Here is a 15060-nt window from a genome sequence, read left to right on the forward strand (position 1 = left end):
ACACTTGTTGACAATTTTCCTGCTCAACTGACACAGAGACATTAGCTTGCCACTTACATTCTTACTGTATCACACACCTACCCTCTTATCAGAACTAAATTCCACATCCACCCCTGCACAGTCTGTTTCATGAGCATGAGTGCAAACAGTGTCTTGCATGACATAAGCTGGTTTATGTGGGAACACATGGGTTACTATTGGTTACCATGCATTAAAATGAAGTTAAATCAGAAGCATTGTTTAAAAAAACAAAACAAAACAAAACAAAAACAAAACAAAATAACCCCACACACCAGTTTCATTTTCACCATTTACTTACAGTCATTTTTTGAATGAGCTAGCTTCACGATGAGTTGATTAAAGACATGCGTATCAAGCAACTATTTTCTGTTCATTCAGCTTTTTCTTCAGGACACATTTCTATCTAATAAGCATTTAAGTAACAACAGTTCTGTGATCTGGAAGAGCCAAGAATTAAGAATATACTCAGAACAAAACTATACTGGTTTTAAATCTATTTTTTACTGGCTCCCTAATCATTCAGGGTTTATCTGACCCACTTGGCTTACCAAAGATATGGGCTATAACATGGCTGGTAGGTGTGATGGAATTGTGATGCCCAGCAACGCAGTGCCATTTCCTATGGCATGGTTAGTCGTTGCTGCTTCCTCCATAATGAGGTGGTTTACTGTCATCCCCAGTCTTCACCAAACACAAATAATAAGGCACATTTATGCGCCTGTTTATGTTGTAAAAATGGTATACACTTACATGCAGAGATTATGTAACTTGGCTTATCGCAGCAAGTAGGACACTAGTCCAATGTTCCTGACTCCCAGTCACTAGGAACACCACATTCCAGTGCTTTGTTGTGTGCTGGGACACAGAAGATGAGAATGAAAACATTCCCTGAGAGATTTAATTTGAATGAGAATTTATATTCTGTTTAACTTGAATTTTAAAGCTCACATCTGTAGACAAAATAAAGGTATTCTAAATCTCAAAAAGCGCTCAGGAGAGTTACTCAATAAGAAAAACTGCTGACATTTCTAGCACCTCACATTTGATTCAGACATTGACAGAGAGTGATATAAAGATGGCTGCATCATGAATGATTGATTCCAGAAGAGGCTTCCTTCTGGGTGGAATTACCACACTGACAAAATATAGAAAAAAGTTGTGTAAGTATTCTGAAAAGCCATGAAGACGAGTACCTCAGAGGGTATTGCAGTATTACAGAACAAGATTCTTCTTTTTAAAATCTATCTGAGCAATAGGATTGGGGTTTTTGAGCTAGTGTTTAAACAGACAGCTGGAGGGCATCCCTGTTTTTTCTAATCTTACTCACAGAGAACAGAATTCAGCTTTTTGCTCCTCTTCTTAATTTATAGTGATATTTTAGAGCTTTTTTTTCCTAAAAGCAACATGCCTTATTAGGGAAGAGAAATGACAAAAATTAGTAACAGATGACAATTACATACAATAAAACAAAGCCACGGAAAAATAAGAAAGCTAACTCAAAAAAAGACCTAGTAGTATCACACTTCAGTAATGGCCATTAACTTCTCTTGAGCTCTCAGTTGTAGTGGAAATCTGCAGAAGCTGTGTAATAGCAACAGGCAAAACTCATGGCCCAAGTGCCTTAGATTTCACATACAGAAATGCATAGAACAGTTTTAAATGAAAGGCAAAAATAGAAGGGGATGGGAGGGCAATGAAGTGAAGAGGAAGGTAAACCAAAAAATAATCCATCTGAGGTTCACTTAATTCTGAGTTTACACCTTTTACAATTAGATATAATTAGATAATTTGAAATAAAGTAGATTGACTCAATCTGACCCTACGATGGAGAACAATATCTGAAGCTATTTCTCTCTTTTCTGTCTGTTTCTAACGTTTTCCTTTGCTTGCCACTAAAATGGGTAGACATAACCGCAGTAAAAAGAGATACAAGAGTAGATTATATATCCTCTAGGAAACTGAATGTTAGAAAACATATTTGTAAAATATTCCAGCTCAAAAAAAATTAAAATAACCATCTTAAATTACGAAGCTTATTGAATCAGCTGATCACAACTTAGACTCCTCCGGAGTTCATATAAGTAAAGATGCTGCACTTCAAGCTCAGGCTGTTCAAAGTGTGGTTCATTCTATAATTATCTTTCTTGTTCCATACCGGCTATACAAATTGGTTTCATTCCTCTATATTTTGGTATCCTCCCTGGGTGCACCATATATCTCCTCTCCCCGCCCACAAGTTTTATACTGTGATGTAATTCAGTTTTTCTCGATTACATCGGTCTGTTCTGATAGATCTGAAGGTGGAAATCCTTTTATTAACTTGTTTAACCAATGTGCCTCAACCTTCTGCTGGAGAAACTGATTCTAGACCGGCTGCTACATTTTTGGTTCTTTGCCAGGGCTGCTAACTTGGGTCCCCGTTTCTGGCAATTTTGGTGACAAATGGCCATGAGTCCATTTTAAAAAGGAAATAATCCTCATACTCCTTCACTATTTGAATCTAATCAATTGTGCAACGCAAAAACTGCACTCCAATTTTTCAGTACAGTGAACTAGAAAATATACTAAATACTACAAACCAGAAGTTTTATTGGTAGCACTCCCATTAAATACACTCCAAAGGGCTTTTTAAAAAAAGGATTTTCACAAGCTTACAAGAAGGAAACAAAACTTAAACAAAGTTAATATTTTTATTTTCAGACTTTCTGTGTAAACGCTTGCCGTAGCCACATTCAGCTGAATCTGCAAATATGGAAAATAGATGTCATAACTGTAACTACTGTAACTATGAAGGGCTAAAATTTATTATGTGATAAGGTGCAGTAGCTAATGTGAGTGTACATCTTAGGGAGGATGCAGAATTACTGTAAGATGAACCAGTCTGTTATGATTGACAGTTTTATAGTGACTAATACAAAACCATCATTGCCGTGTCATATTTTTTAAGTCTGTGAAGAGGTTTGAGAATTGGACTGCTTTATGCGAAATGGCTGACAAGGACCACTGAGGATACTGTCAGCTGCTGAATGACTAGAAGGTGGCTGTAAAACCCACAGTATGATACTGTGGTGTATCAGTGCTGTGTTACCAGGTATCACCTCGTTCAGTGGAAAACAGCGTAAATGTTCACAGGAATCTGGCCAGCCTTTTAATCTCGATGTAGACATAGTTTTCAGAAATGGCTGTTTGATGGCTTGCAATCCAGAGCCCCCATGTACTGCAAAGATGACTGAAAAGTCATCTGCTGAGAGCACTCATCTGTGCTACTCGAGTGATTTCTGGGCCTTGAATACCTATTTTGAGATTTGTGTGCTCAGTCCCTACTTAATCTTAATGTTTCAGCTGTAGTGATTTATTTATGACAACAGCAGTATTATTTTTTTTTCTCGTACGCTTCAGTACCTCTGTGACTCAAGAATGACAGAAAAACTCAGCTTCTTTTTGTTTTTAAGCAGTGACTGTTTCATGACAAATTTTAAAATACTTCACATGATTTGAATAGTTCATGTAGCAGTAGCCTAGGAATTAAGTTATCTTCTACAGGTCACCTACCTAAAATCCAACCCACCCAAACCATTAAATAGAGACACAAATTCTTTTCTTTCTCCCTGTGAACTTCCTTAGCCAACAAAGTACCAGAACTGCAGACTGACCAGCACCAGAACTCTGGGTGGAGGGAGCAGGACAACAAGACACTTTTAATGTGATTTCTTAGCCCAAATCTCCCTACACAATCTCCACTTCCTCTTATGGAACTTTTGATAACAGACTGTATCTCCTCTTTTGCTCTCTAAGCAAAGCATTATTCTGAGTTTCCATCTTTGATGAGAGGATTAACTTGGGATGAGATTAACCTTCACATTACATGATTTGCAAACCTGAGAAAAGTGAATGTTTGGTATTGTGATGAACACTTAGCAGTAAAAGAGGAAATCGGTACCATTGTTATGGTAAAGACAGGAGCACAGTCCTGGGCACAGCTTTAGGATTTAAAGAATACAAATGAACAGAAAAGAAGTGTAAACAAGGAGACAGAATTCAGCATACACGTTTGTGAAAACATTTTCTATTTCAATTGAAATAGCTTTACTTAAAAGTATGATTGGCAGTCAACAAAAGAGAATACAGATAGAGCTAGATTTCCACAGACACTGTAATCTCCTGCAAATATGCTATTCTCTACATACTCCTATGTCACATCTACGTACAGCATCTCTGCAACCGCAGTGGGAACTTGGAATTTGTCCTTCCCTCACATTGACCGTATTAGCATAATGAACAATGTATGAACCTATAGATTAGGGCATTTTTTTATGCACATCAGAGAATGGATTCAGTTTGACTATTCATTAAGTTAAATAGTGCTGTTAGGTAAAATAGCAAGCCTTAGTCCAGTCCTTCACTGAGAGGCAGAAAACATTGATGCTTTAAGTGGAAGACTCGCTATATTGGTGAGTAGTTTATTAAATCTTTGCTGTAGGCCCCGTAGCTTCTACAGCTTACTTGGTATAAAAGATGAAATTGGTCAGATTTTTTTAAAAAAATAAACTTAAGTTTTTAGTTAGAGTTTAACCAGTTGTTGGTTTTTCAGTACTGCTCCAGGTCTTGCTCTTTAGGCACTTTGTGGCTACTTTGATTCTGGTTGCAAACAGCAATGCAATAGCAGGCCGATTTCAGCAGGGATAATTGACTCTTGTGTGAAGTTTCTTAACAGAACACTTAGAAATAGTTAAAATTAATTTTCTATATTTAGAAAAGTAAAAGAACAGAGTTACAGCAGGTACAAATGGGCATATTTTGTGTCACAGCGTCATTATCCTTCTACTACTCGCAACAAGTTGTGTTCTTGTGGATTTGGAAACTGAAACTGGGTAGAGCAGTCTTGCACACATGTTGCAACAGCGTTAACGTCAGAAGTGGGAATGCCTCAAACAGTGAGATTTTGTATCAGTGTCTGAAAGATTAACTTTAAAAATATTATACTGTAATCTGCAAAGAGCTAGACAGGTGTTAGAGCAGTGATTATGCCACTGTATTTGGCACTGGTGAGTCTGCACCTAGAATCCTGTGTTCAGTTTTGGGTCCCTCATCATAAGAAAGACACTGAGGTAGTAGAGAGAGTGCAGAGAAGGGTGATGAGGCTGGTGAGGGGCCTGGAGCACAAGTCTGATGGGGAGTGGTTAAGGACACTGAGACTGTTCAGCCTGGAGAACAGGAGGCTGAAGGCAGACCTTATCACTGTCTACAACTACCTGAAAGGAGGTTGTAGCATGGAGAGGGTTTCTCTCTTCTCCCAAGTAGCAAGTAATATGACAAGATGAAATGGCCTCAAGTTGCACCAGGGGAGGTTTAGATTAGATTTTAGGAAAAAATTATTCACAGAAGGGTTGTCAGGCATTGGAACAGGCTGCACAGGGAAGAGTTGGAGTCACCATCCCTGGAGGGGTTTAAAAGGCATTTAGACAAGGTTCTCAAGGACGTGGTTTAGTGCCAGAGTTAGGTTAGGTTATGGTTGGACTCGATGATCCTGAGGGTCTCTTCCAACCAGAACGATTCTATGATTCTTTGCATACCTGTGTTACTAGATTTGAAAACTTCTATCAGTCATAAAGATAAAAACAGATTTCAATATGCATTTGGGTATAATCTGGGCTTTATCGAATTTGTTCTGGACATGAAAAACACTTGCAAAATTTAGGCCATATAATCAGAAGGACTGATCTGAAAGTCTTAAGGAGATGAAAAGGGCTTTGTCATAATAACTTTCATTAATATTAATGGCATCGCACAGCTAAAGCCCTGCTTATGCAGATAGCGATGCACCTCTGATTGTTTGGCTGGTACACAGTTTTATACAGACACACATTTAGACAACTAGATACCCATGCTAACTTAAGATCCACTTGGAATTCAGATACCAGCTGGAATTCAGTGGCCTTTTTTCCCCAGTTATATTGTCTGTGTTCCTTCTCCTCTCTTTTTCACCAATCCCATAAAACATTTGCTGTTTTGGGAATCCAGTGTGCCAAAATGGCTTGAAATAGCTATTTCTTTCCCACAAATAATTACCAGGAGGAAATGGAAGTTTTAGTGACTGTGGGCTGCTGTTCAGTAAGATTGTTCTAGATTTGAGACAAGTCCTAGATAAAAATACTTTTGCATCTTGCACTGTCCAGTACACCAGTCTACTGACTGGCTTTCTCATCACATTAATATCCAGGAACATGTTGCCTTTCCAAAAGAATGTATTTGATTTACTTTTTCTTTTCCATTCAGAAAACCATTCTTTTTGGAGGATGGATGTTTAAATTGGTTTTAATACAGGAGCATGGCTTTTTATACACACATAAAGTTAGTTTTTTTCATTCACTCTGCACAGACTGAAAACATATAATCTAGTGCCTTCTGTGTGCAACTACTTTATTTAGATGTATTTCCTTTCCTCCAGGAGAGAGAACCTTGCTTCAGTTACGTTCCTTGGAATTACAATTAGATCTTTGAACTCCAGACAGCTGAATAAACAAATTTCCCCCACCAATTCAATTATCCTGGCCTGTTTGTCAGTATCAGCAGAATACTATGTAGAACATTGCCAATTAAAACCCTACTTCTGATTGCCAGTAAAACTACAGGTTCAGGCCTGCGTAGCCAGAGGGAGAAGACTGAGTTGCCTATTCTTGATCTGGGGAAGCTCCCAAATGCAAATTGCTGGCACAGAGTGGGTTAGGTGGTGCCTGGTGGTACTCAGTGCATATGATGAAAGTATATATTAACCTGTCTTCACTAGCTGCTTCCAAGCTCAATCCAATGCAATTCAGGACTGGCTCTCTTGGGCGTGCTATGCATTCCTGGTTGTTACAGCCCTACGCACTGTCTCAGGCTGCTTCAAATCTCACTGTACCTTCAGCACCTCCTGGGAAGCAGACTCTTATAAAGAGACAGGTGTGCTGTGGCTCTTTCCTGTTGGGTTATGCCCATGGGAAATGAAGAAGCTAAAGCCTCTTGCATAGTTAAGTTGTATTTGTGTAGCTGGTTTACAGCTCCCAAATGCCCAGCATGGGAAAGCCCTCAGGCCATCCAGTCTGGGTGGGTATGAGCAGATGCAGCAGGAGAGAGCTGTAGGGAGGAGTGGGCAAGAGCTCAGCTGAGCAAAGATTTTGTGAAGGGAATGGCTCTCTGAGGCTCTGGGACTAGTCATCCCTTCACCGTTGCACCCGGAGCATGGTCAGCTGTGTCTGCTCTCAATCTTGTGTGCCAAGCACGAGTTCAAGCCCTCATGAGAATCTACTTCTCTGTGCTCCTTCCCACTTCTGTACAGATTCTGGCTGAAACTGGAAAATAATTAAATTCTCTGCTTTTGACCCATTTGTATCCGAACTCCACCCACAGGCTTAAGATATTTGTAGTATCATTAAGATTTTTCATATCAAGCAGTGTCCAAACTTTGTCACAGAAGCAGGTCAGGAAAGAAGGTCACTTGCACGTTATGCAAAAAACTTACAGTTGCTTAACACCATTCAGTTGATTATGACTGACATTCTGAAATGAAAATATCTGATGATGTCATATTCTAAAGTAGTTTATATGTTCTCCTCTAGAATTGGAGGCACAGATTTAAAACAAAACAAAACAGAACATCCATTAAGGCTAATCTACACATTTCTGATTCCTGCCTTGTCCCTTTTACGGCACTAAGCAGGTTGAATTATACTAGATCTGCTGTCATACTGCTCAGCAGCAGACAGACTTTTTATCCTCTCTGGATTCTGGTTAGCAAAAGTGAAAACGAAAACCACTGGCAAAAATTAGTGCTGAAGTTTCCAAATGCACAATAAGCTCAAGTTCATCAGGGTGGAGAAAAGCTGTGTTTGAATGAATCTAATTATTGGTCTTGTCAGGAATGAGTTGCATCAAATCGTTCTCTCAAAGAGAAGTAATGCAACAACATTGTGTACATACTGAGTGATATTTTGGTGGAGAGTTGCATAAGATAAGTGACAATCAGATTTGTTTTATAACGTGTCCCACCTGAGTCAGTGAGAGAAAAACAGGCATGCCAAAGGTGATAAGCACCGATGTTCTTTCGAATAGACAGAATATGATCTCAACTGTACTAAAAGGAAATGTTGCTAAAGCGAATTGTAACCTCAGCTGTTATGTGACTTTTTACTGTGAGTCTCCTCCTATAAAGAAAGCAAATTTTCAATGTTTCATACAGTGCTATTAAAACCTGAGTTATTTATGCATTGTTTCCAAAGAGGAAATTTCCTATTTTTCAAGGCTTTCAATTTCTTCATTTTTATTTCTTTAACAGCTCCACCCAAAAGGGAGATGATGATTATGAAGATTACACTTCAAATAAAACTTGGGTTTTGACTCCCAAAGTCCATGAGAGTGATGTCACTCTTATTTTAAATGGCTTGCTGGAAGGATATGACAACAAATTAAGACCTGACATAGGAGGTATGTTGGTTTTCTTTTCAGACCACTTTTGATTAAGTGATGAAAAGAAAAAAATTCATGTCATGTTATGCTACACAGGAAGCAGAATCCATTCAAAATAGTTATAAAAACAAAATACAATATAATAAAACATGAGTGCCACAAAAAGTAGTCATGGTTCTGGAAGCTGACATGAATTAAGATTGCCAAATCTATCCCATGATACCTAAAAAGGCTTGTGTGAGTTGCTGAATCAGACTACTTGTAATGATGCACCTGCAAAGCCTGGAAATTTTGGGGAATGAAAAAACAAGTTTTTGTCTTCTCTGTATATCTAAGTGAACGTGCTAGAAAAATGTCACGCAATATTTTTGTAATGAAGGCCAAAATGAGGATAACACAGCCTGATCCTTGATGGACACAGAGCCTCTAACAGCAGCAGGTCTGCACTGACTGATGCAGCACAGTGGGGCAAGAAGTGACTGGGGAACAGGGCACAGAGGCTCACAAATGATAACTGCAGCCAACCAAGGCCAGCCTCCCTAGACTTCCCCCACAGCCAACACAAGCACATAGACCCAAGCCTGGTCTTATTTGACTGAATCACCTTTCGCAGGAATATTCCTCTCCACTGATTTGAGGGAGCTTGAAGAGATTAATCTCCCTGCGATGCTGCAAATCAGTTTGTGAAGGCCCCGTGTGTGCACCAAGCAGGCAGACAATACCTCTGTAGGAGAGGATACAGCAGTAACAAGATTATAGAAAAATACAAAGAGAATTCATGGATGAGGCAGGCAGAAGAAAACAGAGAGCAACAACGTTAATGAAGGAAGCTGTTTCTAACAAGTTTATAGTGGCTGGTAAACTAAGGATTTTTTACAGTGATGGATAACACGAGTGTTTAACCTTCTATATATGCATATAGTGTAAATTAGCAGAGGAATTTGTCTTATTCTCCCAAACCAAGACTTTAGAGAACAGAAAGGAATTAAGCATTCACAGAAGTATCCGGGAAAAAAAAAACAACATTTTTTAGTCAAGATGTATAAGAATAAAAAAGCTACAATAGAGTAATTTCAATATAAATTAATCCTGGTTTAGATCCTCAAGTATTATTTTTGCTTTGGGCTCATGAAATTGTCACTTACCTATAGCAATCTCTGCAGGTAACAGCAGTCATGTTGCATTTGGCATTATAATGTAAAATGAGTTACAGAAGACATCATAAGAATAAGTTTGCTTTTGTTGATAGTGTTTTGTCAGATGTGTTGCTGTGACCTGACACAAAATATACGTACTCTCAGTCAAATATGACTCGCTCCAAGGTAACAACACTGGTTTCAGTATTTGTTCTCAGAGGATTTGCTCTGACAGAATAAACAGTGTAGGAATTTGTCTCAAAGTGTCTCCAACTCATTGCAAACTGAAGTCATCACTGCAAATTAGTATTTATTGTATATGCACATTTAAATGTGAGGCAACCATAAGGATACAAGAGAGGTACTATAATAATAATTTGCTTGTGTTTGACTTTCATGTAGTTGATTCTGACCTTCACTCATGTTACTGATTCTTGTTTCTCTTACAGTTAAACCAACAGTCATTCATACCGACATGTATGTAAATAGCATTGGGCCTGTGAACGCTATCAACATGGTAAGTAAATGATTGCCAGTTTTCCTACAATGTTCAGTTTGTTACAAATCTCTCATCATTTTTGATATTAAGAAGCTTCTATTAGTTTTAATGTTGTGCTGTCCTTCTATTATTTAAAAAATCTCATTATTATTATTATGGATGTGAGGACTATATGAGCTATGAATCTCTACAGGGCAGGGAAACTGAGTTCTATGCAGAAAAAAATGTTGGTTGGACCAGATGATCTCCAGAGGTCCCTTCCAACCCTAACCATTCTGTGATTCTGTAACAGTTTTAACATATCCTCACACTTCAACATGCTCTAATTTCAAGTGTTTTGTGACAGCTTAACTCCTGTAAAACTGAGCTTCCAGATTGCTACAAAATAAGGAAAACCATTCAGCAGTGATATTACCATTCTTGCCACCAAGAGATAAAAAGTGTCTATATCCTCTCTTCACTCCCTTTTCCAAGTTTCCTACAGAAAAATTTACTTATATCTTCATATAGGTGAGGGAAAGCAGTCTAGCCTTAGCACGTCTACTTTATTCTTGTATTTTTCATGTGTAGAAAGAAATCTCAGATTGCTCTTTTCCATTCTATAATTCCCTTTGCAGCTTCTTGCTGCCCAGTAGTGCCAGGGAAAGTGAGACTTCACCACTTCTGCTACTAACTGGAGGGCAGAATCAACAGGTGATTAAGGCAGCCAAGTCAGCTCAAATTTTTCCTCTCCAAGACCCAAAGGAATAAGTAATTGTTGTCTGAGCTGATCAAGTGTTGGTTGAGGTGTGGAGGCACAGAATTAGAAAGATGCATATACCACTCAATTGCACCTTAGTTTCAATTGTCAGTGGGAAAATAACAGAATAAATTGGTTTTAAACAATAACCTTTAGCAAACTAGGCTCTCAAAAACTGACAAAAACTGGTTTTACCAGTTTCTAACATCATCTTCTGTAGCTCACATTTTTAAAATATTAAATTAAGGAAAGCATATCAGGAGTTAATTGAAATGCTGAGTGCTCTGTTTTCATCAGTATTTCTGGTTAACACAACAGGAATATACAATTGATATATTTTTCGCCCAAACGTGGTATGACAGACGTCTGAAGTTCAACAGCACAATAAAAGTGCTCAGATTAAACAGCAACATGGTTGGGAAGATCTGGATACCAGATACATTTTTCCGAAATTCCAAGAAAGCTGATGCTCATTGGATAACAACTCCTAATAGGATGCTCAGGATCTGGAATGACGGCAGAGTCTTGTACACATTGAGGTATTTATACCTAACTTTAATTTCAATTTCTCTAGAGAAAGCCAAACAAAAATGTCCTGTGAATTCTGGTCATTTGACATTAACCCAAAGGAAAAACCATTGTTTTTTCCTATTTATGCATACAATCCTGAAAACAGGAAATATCTTGAAGAAATTACTTGCATGCAATTTATTTTATATTGTCAGAGTGAAGAGTTTTATTTCTTCTTAAAAATTGTACTGTCTTACTCTACAATAGTAACACCCCTATACTAAAATGAATACAAGCCTTGCTATAGTAATTCACCTTCATTTGCAGGTCTGTTTTATAGTTTGCCACTGCTTTGGTCCATATTGCCTGTTACTTTTTTACTGGGCTAAACTGATGAATGTGAAATATCCTTGAACTAAGTGGACAGTATAAAAGGAGGTATTGCATATATCAAAGATCCCTTATTCTGAACTGATTACAATTTAGCTTGATGAACTCTACCCTGCAAAAGCATTTCATTCCTCAAATATCTTGTGAAAATAAAGATTATCATTTCAGCCCTAGTCATTTAAGTTTTAATCCAAAACCTACAGATATGCCTCTCAAATTTTCATGAATCTGAACTTGGTATGCTAATTTCCAGATGTCTCAGTCACACGTATAGCTTTTCTTTTGAGAAAGATTACCTTTTCAATAATTCAGTTATGAATATGCCTACATGTATGTATAACATATGCAAAATGTAACAACTCAAATATCACACTTCAAATGACCCTAAGATACTTCCTACATGCGAAAAATTCTAAGTCTTTTTTTTTTTTACACTTTTTCTTATGTGTTATAGTATTCAGTTCAATGTAAAATGTGGAGGGTGTCTCAAAAAGATGGACCCAATTTGAAATCACTATATCTCTGCAACAACGAACTGCTTGAGAGTGAAACTCTTACAGTCCATGCACCAGATGCAGGGAATATAGAACATTTATGAAAAGTTTACTAAAACTTGATAACTCATAAAAATGTTTGTAAATTTTTATGTAATTGTCACATGTTGGGTTCATCTTTTTGAAACACCCTGTAGATAAAGACAGCATTTGTTCCAGAGAATTTATAATTTAAAGTGAGAATACAGAATCAAAGAATTTGGATATAAGACCATCTGAAGTTTGGACTGCATTTTTTTTCAAAGTGTTATTTCAACTTTTGTTTAACTGGGTGCCAAAAATAAAGTTTTGAAGAAAAGTACACTCATTATAATTTTAATGAACAGATCTGAAGGCTTGGTTATGACAACCTTTTAATGTTGCAACTGTCTGAATTACAAAAAGGAGTTTTATTTCATAGTTATTTTACATTCATGGCACATTGCATCACCAGAGGAGATAAGAGAATGATCAGAATTGAAATCCAGTGCAAATCAAAGTCAGTCTGATAAAGAAGATACTAAGTCCACTTTTGAAATGTTAAATTTGGACTTAGCTACACTACTGTCTCTTTGGATTTCATTACCTTTCTCTTCAAACCCCTCAGTTTCTTTCATCACACAAAGACAGAACTGATAGAACTTAGAAAGAGTTATTGGGTATTAATGTATAGTTAGCTGTTTTAGTGAGTCACAGCAAGCACCGGTAAAGATTCTGCCTGGATTAGAGCAGAAGAGAAATGTGATAGTATAATATCATCACAGATCTGGGATTCTGCCCTGAAGAGAACAGGGGGTCCAGAAGAGCTGGTTGATTTTCTCAATTTAACCCCCGCCTTGCTCAAGAACAGTCCATCCTGCCCAGCAGGAAATGGAGTGAAGTTAGCAGGCAGCCTGCACGGATCAACACAAATCTCCTGACAAAATTCACATGCTAAAAGAAAATGTACTAGAGGTGGAAGCAGGGACAGGTGGCCTAGGAGGAATACAGAGAGCACTCAGAGACAGGGTTACAACAGCCAAAGTTCATCTGGATTTGAATCTGACCAGGGACATGAAAACAAGAAGGATTTTCTACACATACATTCACAGCAAAAGGAAGCCTAGAGAAAATGTGGGCACACTGCTTAACGGAAATGGGGACCTTGTCCCAAAGAACACCGAAAAGGCCGAAGTACACAATGCCTGCTTTGCCTCACTAAGATGCTAAAGGGATGAGAGCATCTGATGTGAAGGGAGAGGCTGAGTGAGCTGGGACTGTTCAGCTAGAGAAGCTCGGAGGATATTACTGGTGTTCATAATGTGGGTGGGGTTAACGGCATCATGGGATGGAAGGAGTAAAGAAGACAGAGACATAAACTTCTCGGTGTCCAGTGACAGGACAGGAGGCAATGGGCACAAATTGAAGTACAGGAAATTCTGTTTAGACATAAGAATAATTTTTTTTTAAAGTGAGAATAGTCAAACAGTGGAACAGGTTGCCCAGAAAACTCCATACTTGGGGAAGTTCAAAGCCTGGGTTATGGGTTGTGTTGGGGAATTAAATCTACTCCATTCCACAAGAGAAAACAAATAAAAACCAGCAGTAAATCTGAGCCTATCCCGAATTCAAACAGCATTAAATAAATTCACCAAAGAAAAGGCAATATCAAAGAAAAAACTTAATAATTTTTGGATCCATATTATTATTACCTTGAAATGAAACTGAAGATGATGGAAATGAGAAGAGAAAGAAAGGGCAATAACGTTAGCACACAGAATCAGCTGTCCTTCTGAGTCACAAACAGAACTTCTTTTAGTTTCAAAGGAAATTAGATTTGTTCCTAAATCCCTAATGCAGAAAATTTTCCTTTTGATTTCATTAACTTGGAGGCTAGTGGCCACAGCATCCCCCCCAGCCCACAGGATGAGATTCAGGGCCAGCAACAATTAAGGGACTGAATGAAAAATGGGAGAGTTTGTAGCAGGCACATGAGGAGATTCATCTCATCTAATTTTGGATTTCTAAACGCACATATCTGTACTTGAACTATAGCACTTACACCACCTGACTTATCACGGAAACTCTCCTAATATTCAGTGGAGAGAAACACCTCATTCTTTCTTCTACTGATAAAATTTAAATGTCTGATTTTGCAATGAAATGAAGTGTATCCTTAGAGCACTGTTCCTCTAGCTATGAAGGCAGTCTAGATGGCTGTCTTGGATGCAGATGTCTAAATTTGGCCTCACAGCTATCATCTGTGAAATAGATTTTTTTTGTCACGTAAAATACATTTCCCTAGTGCATTATGGCATGTAGTGACACAGACATTTGTCAACGCTCATGAGATGGCATGTATATCTACTTATGGATTTTCTGGTCATGAGTAATGCTGCCATTTCAGATGCATAGGAACAGAACTTTAATACCTTATTCTATTACACAGTTCAGAAAGTAGATGATCAGGGCCCATGTGACCAAAAAGAAACATTGCTTATTGGTGACTATGATGTCTTCCTGTGCTTGAAATATCCAAATTAATGCATACATATCAATAGTTTACTTTTGCTTTCTCTACATAGATGTAGTATATTTACATATTTCATAGTCAGGTTCCACCTTAGTAAGGATCTGCTTTTGCTTGTCATGCTATAGCTTTCAGGACATACTTCTCAAGTGCGTTCTGTATATCCTGATCTCTTTCTCCTCAGGCTGACAATTGATGCCGAGTGTCAGCTACAGTTACACAACTTCCCAATGGATGCTCATTCCTGCCCCCTGGAATTTTCAAGCTGTAAGTAACAT

General features: G+C 38.0%; 1 protein-coding gene across 7 annotated transcripts in view; it reads left to right on the forward strand.

Moving 5' to 3' along the window:
- GABRG2 (gamma-aminobutyric acid type A receptor subunit gamma2) overlaps positions 1-15060 on the forward strand; it is a 67631-nt gene that overhangs the window by 14676 nt on the left and 37895 nt on the right. For 6 of the 7 annotated variants that reach the window (XM_065030065.1, XM_065030061.1, XM_065030063.1 and 3 more), the window contains 4 exons: positions 8336-8484; positions 10052-10119; positions 11159-11379; positions 14967-15049. In XM_065030065.1, the coding sequence (XP_064886137.1) occupies positions 8336-8484; positions 10052-10119; positions 11159-11379; positions 14967-15049 (521 nt within the window). The remainder of the gene's footprint in view (positions 1-8335; positions 8485-10051; positions 10120-11158; positions 11380-14966; positions 15050-15060) is intronic. The other variant, XM_065030062.1, reaches the window with a different exon arrangement.

Source organism: Columba livia, chromosome 14 (genome assembly GCF_036013475.1).
Source record: "Columba livia isolate bColLiv1 breed racing homer chromosome 14, bColLiv1.pat.W.v2, whole genome shotgun sequence".
NCBI lineage: Eukaryota > Metazoa > Chordata > Aves > Columbiformes > Columbidae > Columba > Columba livia.